This window comes from Haemaphysalis longicornis, unplaced genomic scaffold (genome assembly GCF_048455015.1).
Source record: "Haemaphysalis longicornis isolate Haplotype H1 unplaced genomic scaffold, Haemaphysalis longicornis Haplotype H1 scaffold_8, whole genome shotgun sequence".
Taxonomy (NCBI): Eukaryota; Metazoa; Arthropoda; class Arachnida; order Ixodida; family Ixodidae; genus Haemaphysalis; species Haemaphysalis longicornis.
In genome coordinates, this window is record NW_027526445.1 from 106862809 (window position 1) to 106878784 (window position 15976).

The 15976-nt window shown below is 46.2% G+C and overlaps 1 protein-coding gene and 1 long non-coding RNA gene across 4 annotated transcripts in view; one reads left to right on the plus strand and one right to left on the minus strand.

Moving 5' to 3' along the window:
* LOC144149653 (uncharacterized) overlaps positions 1-2331 on the minus strand; it is a 73434-nt gene extending 71103 nt beyond the window's left edge. For both annotated transcript variants that reach the window (XM_077681313.1, XM_077681314.1), the window contains exons 1-2: positions 1890-2331; positions 1735-1813 (exon numbers count right to left, since the gene is read on the minus strand). In XM_077681313.1, the coding sequence (XP_077537439.1) occupies positions 1735-1813; positions 1890-2219 (409 nt within the window). In that variant the 5' untranslated portion in view covers positions 2220-2331. The remainder of the gene's footprint in view (positions 1-1734; positions 1814-1889) is intronic.
* Positions 2332-11317: 8986 nt separating this feature from the next.
* Positions 11318-12876, plus strand: LOC144148173 (uncharacterized). Of its 2 annotated transcripts, XR_013317993.1 has the most exons (4): positions 11318-11509; positions 12465-12591; positions 12670-12749; positions 12805-12859. It is a non-coding gene; the product is annotated as an uncharacterized LOC144148173 (long non-coding RNA). The 2 variants fall into 2 exon arrangements; XR_013317992.1 differs by having other exon boundaries at positions 11319-11509; positions 12670-12876.
* The last annotated feature ends 3100 nt before the right edge of the window (positions 12877-15976 follow it).

The following is a 15976-nucleotide window of genomic DNA, read 5'->3' on the forward strand; positions in this document are numbered from 1 at the left end:
CCAACCCACTGGCAGGTGCAAATAAACGCTTTCTGCCTTTTTCAACATTGTTGAAAGAGGCATCACCGAAAAACAAAGCAATCGAAATGGATAAACGCTTTAAAACGCAATAAACGCTTTCTGCCTTTTGCAACATTGTTGAAAGGTGCGTTCTTATTCACCTCTATTGCATAAAACACTTCAAATCGAGCTGTGTTGGCACAATTGTTTCGGCAGTGCAGATCACACCCCCCCCCCCCCCCCCCCCGAACTTCGCCCTAAACCAGTTCAGCCATCTAACAGACCTGAACATGAGCCATTGCTTTTATTTTTCCATTCACGGCTGCCAGTTAAATACAGTGAAATCTCGTTGATACGTTTCTCACGGGAACCAAAAAATAAAATGGACCACGCGAAAATCATACCCCCCAAAGAGGTTAAAAAAAGGAGATAACTAGGCAGCATACTCCATCAGCAACTCAATTTTATGGAGCAACGTTACAGTAGCTGGTAAATTTGTGCTGCACGTTCTTTTCAACGTCCAGGAGTAACTTCTCAAACGTAAAAGAAGAAGCTGCTGTGATTTGTCGCTTTGCCAAACACTGCATCGTACAACAATCCATGTTAAATTGGTCAAACAAGCCGCGAGAGTGCGCTGTTTTCAACTTCTTCGCGTAGGACCGACCTGTCGACGTTCACTCCTGTCGCTCTAACAACTTCCTTGTACGGTGTAAGGAAGATGTTTTTCATTTTCGCCTGCTTCACACCCCCCACTTGTTCCACACCGGAGCCAAAAAACTCGCAGCTTCTTTTAACGTTCCTCTTACTGACCGAGACAATAGTGCTGAATGTTGACATGGCAAACCAAGCTTGCATGCCAAGTCTACAAGCTTCCTTTTAGGGTTCTCTTTGAATTTGCGTACAATTTCCACTTTTTCCTCCAAAACTGAGCACTTGCGTTTCCTCGACATTGCCACAAACCTGGCAGCACCGCCACGCACGGCAGCAAGGCGGCCAGAGCAGAACAAGAAATAGCATCACAACCGCAGCAACAAGGCAGAAATTAACAAAGCACAGCATGGAAAGCACGGAATATGGCGAAAGTCGGTATGAGAACACCGGCCGAGAGTTGCGCCCCTTCTCCCTTGATTGCGGTACGTTTCGCTAGATGAGGGTGGGGGGGGGGGGGGGGGGGGGTGCATCGCCTGACGTTTCATCATCACTCTGGCCGCAAGACCGGCGCTGCCGCGGCCTCAGCGCCTCTGCATCGTGCAGATCGTGGCCTGTTGTTGAGATGCGGTTTGAGCTAATATACCGAAGAATAAAAGTAAGAGTTCTCGAAATGTCGGTCAAGATTCACTTTAGCGATCGTATTATCCAATTTTGGCCAAAATGTGATCACATTTAACGCACGAAAATGCATTATTTGAAGGGACGTCGGCCGGGAATGAAAAAGAAAACGTATTAGGCCGAAAAACGCGTTACGCGGACACGCGTCAACGAGAATCCACTGTATTTACCATTACCACTCGTCAGCCCGAGAGCCCAAGCCCCATGCATTGACGAAATCCGCCCCTGTTCAACACACGACCTGCTTATCACACAGTGGAGCCACTAGCAGGTCGTGTGGAACCACAGTGGAACCACCCACCTAGCACACTACCACAGCCGCTGGGTGAAAGGCGCAATGACGTGCGCTCTTATCCAGCGGCCGTGACACTACTCAAAACATGCCAGAAATACGCAAACGCAAACCTGCACTTGCAGGTTCAGTGTTGACGCCGTAGATGGCTGCACTGTCACGAACGACGTCGCTCTCCGGACCAGAGCCGGCCTGCGTGAGACGGCAAGGAACCCAAGTTAGGTCCGACATTCCACCAGAAGTGAATACATGTCAAGTCCGTACGGACCAGCCGACAACGTTGATCCACTGTCAGTGCGCTCACGAACGCCGCTGTGCCTGGTTCAATGGTTGGCTGTGCCCCACGTGTGAGCCGCGGTTGTCTCTGGGAAAGCCCAAACAGCTGCAGGAACCCTGGGTCACGCCCTGGGTGATAGCTGTAGCAGTCGAGCTCGAAGTGGAGTGAGCAGATTACGCTGTTCTTTTTGGGAACCCAGTCGGGACGTCCGCTGCGCCGTACGAACTCAATCCATCCTTCGCGCCGTTTCTCGTCTTGAGGAAAACCGTGGAAAATTGTGGTTTTGCTGGGGCAGCCATTCACCACGCAGCACCGAGGCATCGTGGCAATCCACGCAATTTTCACGCGAAACAAATCCTTCTATCCTTTGCTGTTACAGGGAACTCGTGCTGTCAGTGCGTGGCGCGAAAACCATGCAGTTAATCATGGAGGAAAGTGCCAGTTCGTTGGCCAGTTGCGCTGTCGATAGCCAGTCACAAGCCAAAAGGAGCCAGATGGAGCCACGACATCGGCGTCAAACATGGCGTCAAATTTGCAGCAATCATAGAGGGCCTCCTCACCTACCTATCCCTTTATCACTCCCTTTCTCCTCTCTAATCTTTATATACCCCTCCTCCCCCTCCCCCCGCACTGGGTTGTATGCAGGTGAGCCCCCAGCTAGGCTCAATAATATCCCCAGTGCATCTCCTTTCCTTTTCTCTTGAACCACTTAGTAGTAGTAGTAGTAGTTATCAGTCCCGGATCGTCCGCGGACTGCCCGAGACGCGATCCGGCGCTCGATTTTCTCATGTATTCCTATGGGGCTCCCGGTCCGAACGCAGTCCTCGGACCATAGTAAGCTAGTGAGAAACTCTATGCCTCGGACTGCCCGCGGACCGCCCAGGACTGGTAAATCGAGGATGCCCAGAGTTTCGTAGTAGACCTGTGCGCCGCCGCGCCGCGCTGCCGCCGCCGCCGAAGTCGCGGGAATGGGCATGCCGCCGCCGCTGCCGGGCAAAAATTGCGGCGTGCCGCTGGCCCCAACGTTACTAGAATCGTTGGCTGGCCCCGCGCCCCGCCGGCCCCGCGCCCCGTCGTATTATTCTTTTCCTTGAGGGGAGCTGCTGAAGGGCGACTCTTCTGAAGAACGAGGGGATATGAAAGGACAATACGTCGCTTCGCTAGAAGTTGTCGTTTCTCCCTCTGCAAGAAAGGCCTCTCTCAGCGGGGCTGTTCGTCGGGAAATAATCGCGATCCACCATGCATGAACGGATTATTTGTATACTTTCTGTCTTGAATCAGTCAGTCTGCCTTCTCCTCCTCCGAATACCTTTCCTTCCCAGCCCGTCCGTCCCACCAGCCCTACCAGTGCTACGAACTTTGCATGCGTACCGTGACCTGTTACCAATTAAAGGATAAATGCGTGATTACGTCTTGACAAATGCGTGATTGCCTACCGGCTTGACGCGCTTGACTCGGAATCCTCTTGAAGCACTGCATTTTACTAGCGAAAAATAGACGCGGACGAAGAAGAAGTACCCCTAGTAGCACAAATTGTTGCCGCAACGTTTCTGCCGTGTTGCCAATGTTGTGTAACGTTAGGCAACGTTACACAACGTGGTGACAATGTTGCCGAATGTAGGCCAACATTGGACACATTCAGCAACATTCCCGCAACGTTTACAAACAACGTATAGGCAACGTTGCCCGTATGCACATTTTTCACGTTGCAGCAATGTTGCCAAATGTGGGCCAACGTTGGAGACATTCAACAACATGCACGCAACGTTTACAAACAACGTATAGGCAATGTTGCCCGTATGCACGTTTTTTCACGTTACAGCAATGTTGCCAAATGTGGGCCAACTTTGGAGACATTCAACAACATGCACGCAACGTTTACAAACAACGGATGCGCAACGTTGCCCGTATGCACATTTTTTCACGTTTCAGCAATGTTGCCAAATGTGGGCCAACGTTGGGCCCATTCAAAAACATTCATGCAACGTTTACAAACAACGGATGGGCAACGTTGCCCGTATGCACGTTTTTTCACGTTCCAGCAATGTTGCCAAATGTGGGCCAACGTAAAATCAGTGTTGGACGCATCCAACAACATTCACGCAATGTTTAACGCATAGGCAATGTTGCCCACATGCACATTTTCTTGCGTTGCAGCAATGTTGCCAAATGTGGGCCAACGTTGGATACATTCATGTAACGTTTAAAAACAACGCATGAGAAACTGCCATTTACACGCTTTTTTCGCGTTGCAGCAATGTTGCTGAATGTTGGCAAATGCCATATTTATGATGATAAACGATTTCACGTGGAGTTACATAAGCTGCCTAAAAATTCAAATGATCCCGTACAGCACACTTGAATGTTTGTGATATAGTTACAGGATACGTTAATTTCGGGAGTGTGGTTAAAAGTGATCAATGCGTACGTAGTTTCTACATATTTAGCAATGCTCACGAAAAACCTTCAAATTAACATTGTCTGTGTACATGTTTATCTAGGTTGCCGCAATATTGAGGAATGTTGAATGTATAGCAGCTTTCCATTTATTTATTATGTGAAACACCGCACTAACCCATGTTTTGGAGAAATTACGTCGCCTATAAAAGTTCAAATGGTTATGCCCAATGGACGTCTTAGCCACAGTTCACTGCAACGTTTTTAGATTAGGTTGGTTTAGAAAATGTTGGTTCACTGTACCATCGCCTCGTGTACTTTAATTACTGTACTTTAGCTGCATATAATACGGCACTTACACGCACACGCACGCACATAAATGAAATCCCCATCGTCAGCCTGTCTACTGCAGGACGAGGGCCTCACCCATGCAGGAAAGAAAAGTATTCTTTCCTCCTTGCACGGCACTTGCTTCGCGCCATCTCCGCGACCCCGACCTGCCCCGACATACAACCTCCCCCCCCCCCAACCCCCCCCCCTCCCTCCTCGCCCGCTCCATCGCAAGGGGAAAAAACGTGGCCGAGCTTTCTCTTCTCGCGCAAACCCTGCCACAGCCCAAAACGAAGAATCTGACGCCCCCGCGCCGGCTCCCTCCTTCGCTCTGAGCACGGCTTTTGAAGCTCCTTTCATGGCGGCCGAGCTCGTGCGGGTCATTCAAAATGCAAAAAGGAAAAGTGCGCCCGTAGCCGAGAGGCAGCACTCGCGCCTTCTTGACTTTGCAACTTCCACTTGTCTTCCGGCACCCTCCCTGCTCAATTTGGCCTCCAACTTGTCCCTCCCATCCTAAAAAAGAACAAATCTCCCAAACTTTTCTCCTCTTTTCGTCCTATTTCATTCACGAGCGTTGCCTCCAAAATTCTCGAATCCATGGCGCTCGCACGCCTCGAATTACAAGTATGCACGAATCTGCAACTTGAACCCTGGGCCGCAGACGGGTTTTCCTTGCCAGCGCAGTGCCATTGGATTCAATTGCCGACCTTGTCTCTGCACTAGAAAACGCGAAGGCTACCAAAAACCGTGGCCTTTGTCGTCCTTTTGAACATTCGCAAAGCCTTCGATCGCTTACGCCACGAGGCTATTCACGATGCAGTAAAACGCTGCAAAATTACTCGGCCGTCACCCTCATCTCCCCCGACGTTACAAGACTGGACGACGCCCGCCACTCCATCGCGCAAGAACCAAACAAGCAATACCCATACGCGTGGGTTGCATCATGCAATGCACCCGCTCGCATCCCAAGCATCAAATTTGGGTGACAAGAATCCTGCCTACTCAGCAGGCTCCGTAACTGGCTCCGTACTGCAGCCTCCGTACCAGTGCTCACCTACAACTGAATGAGAAGATCAACAGTCCCACTTGTTCTTCATCCACATAAATCAAGCAGCCTAAAATATAGAATCCAATTCGCGAATCAAACATAAAGGCAAACCAGATTTCGCTCAAAATCCAAATCAAATAACTACCCGCTCTTCATTTAAAATATGAGTTACAAACAGGCCAGAAAATATTTTGGAGCTGGAAAGACGGGGATGAGGGGAGATTTGAACTAAGACACACTTTGTGTGACTGGGGCCCCTATATGTACACCACGCTATGAATGCGAATTCTCAGTGTAAGGAAAAATGTAAATTTGTGGACGTCCTAGTGATATCGCGTAATGATGTTATAACACACTTGCAGTGATATCGCATGGATGTCCACAAGCAGATGATCTTGGGTGAAACATATTGTATGGACATCACATGAATGTCCTGAAATGACATTGGATATTGTGACCATTTGTGGATATCCTATGGACTTTCGTGGTTTGCTGGGTTCAGAGGCAAACCGCAAAAACCCTACATCGATGTGTGATCATTTAGAAACACAGCTCTCGAAAAACTGCAGAAATGCATGTGGAGAAGTGTCACGCTGAGCGTGTAGATTCCCCCATGAAATCTTAAAGGAACCGTGAACGTTTGAACGTTTCTCAAAACGAAAGAAACGCGTGGTGCCGGCCCGACGGATGGCGTAGCCAAACTCGGCGGCAGATCCGTTTATTTTAGTCCCTCATTCGTTGGATGATCACACAATATTATCTTAGAGTGGATGCAGCCTCGAATAAAATAATACCGCCATTCCGCGCATCGTGCGTTACAAGCCAGGTGCTGCACCGTTCTAAGACGGTCATTTTTTTCAAGATGGACGCCGGCTGTTCCATGAATGAAATTCGTTTTTATTTCATTTTTTTAGTAATCGGGTAAATCTCATCGCCGTTCTTGGTGTTAATGAAAATATACCACAAATATGGCACCTTCGATTGAAGGTTGAGCGCGAACAAAATATTTTTTTGTTCAGGAAAAACTTACAAAAACACTCATTTATTGCTGTATCATTTTGTAAAGCTAAACAAATACACTAACAGGCTTCGTTTACGTTGGAGAACAGAATTTTAACAGGTCAGGCAGGCAGATTCCCGATCATAGCCAATACTTTCTAGCCTCACTAAGTTATCAGTGTCGTGCGTGAGCTCGCGTCATCCGCAAATTCCCCCGCAATGATCGTGTTGGCAGTGGCATTTCTTTGTGTTGCACATGGGCCCGCGGCGATTTCCTCCACGTGTAAGAAATCGAACTTCTATTATTAGTCACGCAGGCGTAATTATTATAATCATCGAAAAACTACGTCCAATAAATATAAATACAGTAGTCACTCGTTATAACGAAATCGCTTTATTCGAAATATCGCTTCATTCGAAATTTATTCTGGTCCCAACCCAAACGGATGCATTTTAGGCCGCATTACTCGAAGCGCCAGAAGAGCTTGACCCGCTTAGAGCGAATTAAGTGGCGAGCGGAGGCGTCGCCGTGCCGCGGTGACCCAGTGGCGAGTCAGGCTGTCAACATGGCAGGTCAACACAAGCTGGTACTTCGCCGGCGGTTTTCTCGAGCCGGTCATGCTCGATTCGGGTGATCCCCATTTTGGGCAAACGGTCCAAATGCGTGGTGGGGTCATTGAACTTCGTCGCAACACATTGGTCAAGGGCGTGGACACGACGGTGCGCGAACACTGGCAATCGAACCGTAGAATTGGCAGTGTCGCCGGCAACGAGGCGCCGAAGAACTCTTGTGTTGCAAACTTCACGGCTGCACAAATCGGGAAAACAATTCCCAGTGATCATGCAATGCCCCTAATGCGAAACCGATCAGTTTTCATGATTGTGCTTTGTACGCCCAATGAGCGGTTAATCTTATTATTATTACTATTTATTTATTTTTTGAGCTCAACAAACAACCTCCGTCTCGAGCCACGGCATCTGCGGCGCTTTTCAGCGCAAAACTCTCGTATAGCGTTTCGTGACGCCCGCACGCCCCCCCTATAAAAGGGGCACTGCCGCTGCCAATTTTTGTGGGCGGCGACCATAGCCTCCTGCATTAATTGGTCAAATGGTCAAATTGTAGCAGGGGTTGCTCTCGCCCGGCAAGAACATGAAACAGCCACCACAGCTTACTCTGAATAACGTTTTGCTTCAGTGAATACATTATGGTTTGATTCCTCGCAGCTGTGGCGTATAATAAGCTAAACTGGTTTAGCTTTTCTCGAGTGGTTGCTTATATCAATATACCGCTTATAACGAAATTTTTCGCCGTCTTGCTGACTTCGCTATAACGAGGGATTACTGTATCTGTATTCTACATGTTTCCTCTTAGTTTTACGGAATAGCAAGCTCAGTTTAAGCCAATCTTTGCAGCGCGTTATTTGTTTTCATCAGTAAACATGCAATAATAAGAAGTTTGTGTTCCCCCTCGCCCCCTACTTGTTGCTTATCCCTGCTCCATTTATATGTCCCATTTGAACTTCAGCCTTCGTAATATCGCTCAAAAACAGTCACTTTCAAAAGCAATCATGACTTTTCTATACTCGTCGTGCTAGTCGCACTTTTCTTATGGAGTTGATGAACAAATTTTTACTTTTTTACGGTGAGGTGCCCACAATAACTTGAAGATATGACTCAACAACGAAGCACCTTATTTCTATACCCGTTTTTTTTTCATTCACTTTTCCTAAAGGTATATACGCATACGACGTATACACGCAAAAATTTCTTGGCGGCGTGCATCTGACACATGAGTTTCTTGAGGACAGATTGGACTTACAATAACTCTAAGCGGCCGCTTTTGTTGGCTATGGACGCGTTTCCGTGAAGTCCAGTCCCCGTGAAATTTGTGAACGTGTGCAATGAAGCGTCGCTGTGCCACACCTAGTAAAAAGCCAATCAATTAGGCACGACAGTCACGCTCTGAAAAATCAATACCTGCAGTGTAAATCAACTTAGATCCGTGTAAATGACACCCAAATAATGACGTGTTTTAAGCAGAATTTCACTGATGTACAAAAACAACTTTTCCATTTTGCGAATGCGCTCTTATTGGAACATCCGTACGCTCAACGGTTCGCACCAGCCCCTGCAGGCCGTGTCGCTCATGCAATTGGTATACCGATTGTCTCATCTTATAGTGTGATTTAGTTATTCTAGAAACCCACCACAGTGGCTGTTGTGTTAGCGCTGAGTCCAAGGATTGAGCCCGAGGACGCGGGCTCGATTGCAGGCCGCGGCAGCCGCTTTTGTGTGTGTGTGTGTGTGTGTGTGTGTGTGTGTGTGTGTGTGTGTGTGTGTGTGTGTGTGTGTGTGTGTGTGTGTGTGTGTGTGTGTGTGTGTGTGTGTGTGTGTGTGTGTGTGTGTGTGTGTGTGTGTGTGTGTGTGTGTGTGTGTGTGTGTGTGTGTGTGTGTGTGTGTGTGTGTGTGTGTGTGTGTGTGTGTGTGTGTGTGTGTGTGGAGGCGAGAAGCGGAAATGCCCGTGTGTTCAGGATTTCGGTGCACGTTAATTAGATCCCCAGGTAGTCAAAATTAATCCGGAGCCCTCACTACGGTGCGCCTCATCGCCTGTGTAGCGTCGGCGCATGAAACCTCATAATCAGTCAAATCAGATATTTTAGGGCGATTTTAACACATCATTAAACTTAAAGAGCAAAACACAGCTGCTGAGCACCGATAAAGCCGCGCAGCTTTCACCCTAAACTGTGTGTTGTCACGTATGGCCAACTATCGGGCTGTTTTCGTGAGTCTTTTACAAATGCCACTCGGGTGCGTTTTTGTCCACGTGCATGCCGCATATATTAAGGAAACTGACCAAATGCAGAGCGCCTGCTAATTAACCCAACGCGCGCGTGAAACGGACGGCGCAGCATTTCGAGGCACGAATGAGAACTTGGGTTTCATTGCCGTGTGTTATTTTGCAATCATTATTTGCTGAATAAATAAACAAACTGGAATTTCAACAAGAAAATAGCTTTTTATGCCATCGTCAAATGGTATCTACTCCGACTTGGCTTCCTTTACGTTCTATAGCCGCTCACTTCACCATGACATCATACCGAAATTTAACGCGGCCTCTTTACAATGGAGATGTGTTCTTTTGGGAAACGTGCACCATATGGAAAGACAAAGTGATCGGGTATACGCCATGTTTTTCATTCGACGTGTTGGCCGTATCTTTAAGAAGTTCGCGCACATTTCTGTCATAACTGCCTGAAAACAGCATCCAGAAATGACTTCCCAACTTTCCTTTCCTATTGTTAAAACATTGCGCGCCTTCCTTTGGTAGTAAACGGTTGCATTATAAAAAGGTAATCGTGCATCGACAAGGAAAATTTCCAGTTCCATTTTGCTAAGTTTTCACAAGCGACTCGCACTGTTAACTTTCTCTCTTAAAGGAGTACTGACACCAAATTTTTGCTTCATGTTTTTATTCGTTAGGTGTAATAGGTGTAATATTTGGTAAATGTTGCCGTGAATGGGTATTCTAGCGATTGCGCGATTACAATGGCGACCTTCGGAAGCCTATTTATGGCCCCTTTAAAGCATGCATGGCCGGGTTGTTTTATGTTGCCGCCTGTATATCCTTAAACAAAAATAATCTAGATAGAAGGCTCAAACATTGCCTTGTTGCTGGATCCTCATAATTGCTCGAAAAAATTAATTTACTGGAGAAATTTTATATGCAAGCTATATAAATTTCTGTGCATCATATGGGTGTGCGAGCCGTATACATGTCGCCAGCTAATTACAATCGTGTGTTTTCCCTTCATATATACATTGCCGCAGTAATTACGGTTGATTTATGAAATAGATTAAAGCCCAAAGTTCATGTACTTTAAATTGCCCCCTTCTTGTGACATTTAGTCACTGTTATAGCCCCTCTGATCAGCGAACGTTCAAACTAGTCCACACCTTGCACCTTTGTTTGAAATAGACAACATGAAGTGGGCTGTCTTATATTTCAACTTTCCCATAGACATTTCACCTACCTCGAGCGCCAAAGTCAGAGCACCATGATATTGTAACATATATGAAACAATAAAACAAAACAAAGACCTAACCCTGGTGTGACACCCATTTTCCAGGAGATACTGCCTGTACGAAAGCTCATTGGCCTATTTCAAGGATCTTTTCTCATTATACAAACGAACCTTCCAAGTAACCTGAAAATTTTTGCTCTTGTTCCCTTCCAATAGCATTGCACACACTATCTTCAGATTTTTCCTGGTGTAATTTTTATTCGTAAGAGGTTCCAATGCATTGAACACTTGTCGCGTTCTGCTTGGCGCGAAACGAAATACAGCAGGGCGCCAGGCGTTCTCGGAACCCCGCCTTTTTCCGAGACTTCAGATGGGAATCAGGCACGCTGTCTCGCGCATTCCTTTCTTCCTGCATGCCTTATTTTTTGTTTTCGTCGACGCTCCGTCCCGTCCCGTCCCTTCTGTGTGTCGCGAAGGAAGTTTCAGCAGCCGAGCGCGAAGTGGGGGATGGCCGAAAAAAAAAAAGACCGAAAGAAAAGGCTTTCGTCCTTGGCCAGCGTCCTACCCTCCTCTCACACGCGCACACGTGCGCGCCCTCGCAGAGGGGTCCTCCCCTCATGCTCCTTTGCGAGTGGCAGCCGGCGGTGGGTTGGGAAGAGTAGACGAAATGCGCGCGCTTTTTTCAGAAAGGAGCAGCCATAGTGACAATCAAACGGAATGGAGAAGGAACCATGTCATACGAAATATTGTTGTGTGGCCGCATGTTACGGCGAATATTTGCGGGCCGGAAAGTTCATAGCAACCGACCAGTGAAGGTAAGCGCTCGTTTTTCTGAGCTCGCATCGTTCTTTCGAACGCAGTTTACTTCGTAAAAGAGCGGGAACAAGATTGCCCTCCCGTTTCTAACTTCTAAGCATATCCTTGCTTTTGTGAATGCGTACGGTTGTAAAAGGGGAACACGTATTCACTTAAATTTTATGGAAAGAGTATAATGAGAAATCAGGTGGGCGCTCAGTAGTAGATTTTTTGTTATGATGCTGAAATCGAGTGTATATATGTTCTGCAAGAACCTTGATATGTACGATTGGCTTTTAATTTACTTCTCGCCGCAGCTGCTCACGAACGCGAAAAATACAAGTAATAAATATAACTTTGTTATGTTTAATTTCACGCGAGTTTCGGCGGCATGCTGTAACGGAACACAATTTAGCGTTTCAGTTAAGCCATATGTTATCAGCTGCTTATGCGAACCATCTTACGATGTAAAACAACGCCTGACGTCTTTGTAGTATTCACATATTTTACATGTGAAAGGCTGGTCTACGTCGGATGCTTATAACTATAAAGAAAATAAATGACAAATAAAAATAAATAAATAAAATGATCAAAAATAAATAAAAATAAGAAAATAAAACAGCTCAAGCCAGTTTTTAGCACATTTTTCGAGAGCAAAAGGTAAAATTAGGCAACCAAGAAAATACACGGTTGTAATTTCATTTAGTTGTACATGTAATGTTTCCCACATTTGCCTGTTTACTAATTTTTGTTCGTTGCGTTTTTATGTTTATGGCCATTGAGGTAATTATCGTCCTCTTTCAATGATTGCCGACGTACCACGTCGTCATCAGTTGGTCGGCTTCTCTTGTTAATTGAAAATTCTCTGGCAAGCTGTCTGATCGAAGACTTTTCACTTAATTACTCAATGGCCTGGAAAAGAAAGCTGTAAGGTATTTTATATAATTCAGTATTTTGTCCTTTTCTGTTTTCCAGGGATGCTTGAGAAACCAACTCAAGCGATGTGCGTCATAAAGTTGGCACGGGCATTAGAAAAAGTTAAACAAGCAAGACAAAGTGAAAAGTGAAGAGGCCTGTTTTGCTATAATATTCCTTCCTAAAGGTAAGGTTTTCTCTATTAGCTAAAATTTGCTTCACTTCAGTTTTCTGAACCACTTCTATACACTCTGTTTTGTTTCAGAAATACCTTATGATTTACCAGCACCACAACATTGACACACGAATAAGCTCATCTGGCAGCAAGCGTCATCCAAACTGCAGGTGAGCTTCTGAGCACCCTGTGTGTTAGAGCAATGCCATTTTGTTTGTTTTCCAGGAATGGCAGTCAAACCTCATTTGAAGTGCCAGTACAAGAAAATTGATGAGGCCAAATTGTATGCCAAAAGTTCTGGTGTTCTGAGAGGTGAGACATTGTCTACGCTGTAACAACTTTGCAAGTTCTCCTAAACTACAGCTTTTTTTCATTTCGCAGAAGCGTGGCAGTAACAACCCCATGTTACTGGGTTCATGGCCGTCAAGTATGTCATCAAACTGACTTGTCAAGGCAGAAGAACAAGCAAGCCCAGGAGGAGAAAAACGAAGACAATGGCTGAAACAGCGTACTTGCGAAATTCAATTGCTTTAACCCAATACGTATTCGGATCGATTGTTAATGGTAAAATAAAACGCACATGTTCTTTCATCTTAAAGAGTGTCAGTGTTGTTATTTACGCAAGCTGGCATGTTCCTTGCTTTAAAATTCCGCCATTTCTTAGTTTGTTATTTTGCCGGACTGCCTTAATTGTGTGTGTTGGTCAGTGTAGGGATCAAATGTATGAACATGCAGTCTAAAATGCCAGTTTATACCTTTCAGGAGTTTATGAGGACGAGGTTTAAAGTGCTCGCTTATCATGCAGTCAACAATCGTCTGTCTAGGAAAAAGTTAACTTATAATATTTTCATCTAGTTATTGTTGCATGTATATTAGATACATGTAACTGTAAGTTACCTGTACATTGCTGCAATATCATCGCTTCGTAAGAGAAACATTGCTTGAACGTCATATCAACAGTGCGCGGATGCGGCCCTCGTGGGGAAAAAACGTATCTGTAAAGTCGCGGTAACGTTGTAGGAAGCATCGCTTGAACATGATAGCGACGTTTTCTAAATGTTACCCGCACGTTGAAAAAATATAGCTGGAAAGTTACCGCAAAATTATATGAATGTTATTGCAACTTCATAAAAACATTGCTTGAACGTTGCAGCAACGTTCTTTGTATGCTAACTTCATGTTAAAAGTGTGGATCTAAAGTTGCTGCAAGATTGTAACAATGTTATCACAACGTCCAAATGGTACAGGGATATGCTTAAATGTGGTATGCACGTTGCGAAAATGTAGCTGAAAAGTTGCTGCAATGTCATCAGAAAACGTCTCGTAACGTTGTTCAACTGTGTCCCGCACGTGGCTGGAAGGTTGCTCCAAGAGTGTAGCAACGTTGACGAACGTCAGAAACAACGTTATCCAAACATTAAAACAACACCCTTAAAACGTTGCCCCCATGTTGGAGCAATGCTAATATCATGTTGACGCAATGTTTCTGGGAAACATTGCACTAACGTTAAAAAAAGCGGACATTAGCCACGTTTTGGCAACGTTAAGGGGAAACGTTGTGGAAATGTTCGGGCAACATTCTGTGCTACTAGGGACACAAGACACTCGCTAGACTACAACTGAAATTTTACTTAGCGTCCGTGAAACAAAAAAAGATAACATATCACCACGACCTGCCTCTACACATCCCCACACACGCCAGCCTATGTGTCACACATGCGCCCTCGTAGGTAGCATATCTCCTTATCTGTAAGAGTGATTGAAGGGGTGCCAACGTTTTTAGATTAACTCAGTTTGCAAACTGCGCCTTGAGAGGCGGCACCATTTTGTCGCCACTCCGAAAGGTGGCGCTGGCGTTGCGTTGAGATCTAGTTTGAGGAGCGGGGCTCGCTCCAGCCATGTGTTTTCGCTGTGCTGTTGGTGCTCGGCTGTGCATCACGCTTTCGCTGTGCTGTTGGTGCTCGGCTGTCCATCACGCCTTTATTAGCGCATTAACTCTGCGCTGTCATCGTGCATACATATTTTAGTGGATCTCTGAAGTGTTGGTGCGGTTTGTTGACGTGCTCCGCGCCGGTCTGCCGTTCGGGGTATGCTTCGGCAGCGGCAAAGTCCGTGCCGCACCATTTCTCCAAGTCGCCGAAGGATCCTGACGGATTGAACGCGTGGAAAAGCGCGATTCCGCAGAAAGACTTCAAAGTTACGTCATAAACATACGTTTGTGGCATTCATTGTGAGCCTTCAGACATCGTCGTCTGCTACGAACACATCGTGAACGATAAAACTAAGGATACCGGGAGGCAGGTGGACCCTGAGGGAGAGCGCGGTGCCCCGTATTATCCCTAACATACTTGAGCATCTGTCCAAACAAAAGACGCCAAAGTCATGCAGAAAACCACCCAAAGGGAGTACAGTGGTTCCCACACATGTAGCATCCTGCCAAAAAGATGGGCATTTAACTGGCGCAAGTGACGGTATGGGCGGTGTAAAAACCGCCGAACTCAGAAGGAACTGTTTTGTGCCTCGCTGTTGTGCAGGGATTCAGCATATGTTCATCGTTTGAATCGTCGAATGTGAATACTTCGCCCAGCCAGCTCGAAGAGTCGGGGGGCATTGACAGAAGGCTGAAATAGTCAGGCAAAACTTGTTGGTTGAAGTTAGTTCAAGAGTTGTGCTTCTCCCGCCATGCAGCTACAGCGATAAAAATCGGAATATTCACCCTCAGCTGACAAACCTGTAAGAATATAGCAGCGTTTCTCCGCTACATTGTTGCCTTAAATATTAGCCGTTGGAGCAAATAATATACCTGTCGCCAGGCATTTCATCAGCAACAACAGCCGTGAAAAGGGCAGTGTGTGGCACAGCAGATGCACGGTGCTGTCAGATCAAAACTTTTACCCTACCCGGCGCGGTGGTTAAGGTGTCGTGCTTCTGCACGCAAGGACGCGAGTTCGATTTCCGACCGCGGCGGCCTCTTTTCTGATAGATGCGGAAAGCGAAAACGCCCGTGTGTTCGAGATATCGGCGCACGTTAAAGATCCCCAGGTGGTCAAAATTAATCTGGAGCCCTCCACTATGGGGCGCGCCTCATTGCCTGTGTAGCGCCGGCACGTTAAACCTCCTAAGCAGTCTGACTAGTCAAAACTGAGTTGTGTTGCCTATCTATTGACTGCAAAAAGAAACGAGCAGAAAAATCAACGTTGAAAAAGTTAGGAAGACAGCACAAGCGATGGCACAATGGAAAAAACTGTCAGGCGAAACGCGTAGAATATTAGGCATATCCGGACTACGAGAAGACAAATTAAAGTTTCTGTGACCGTAATGGACAGTTAATCAGATTTACAAACCAACAAAAAAAATTGCACGACAAATATTCTCATCCAAGTAATACTTCATTTCT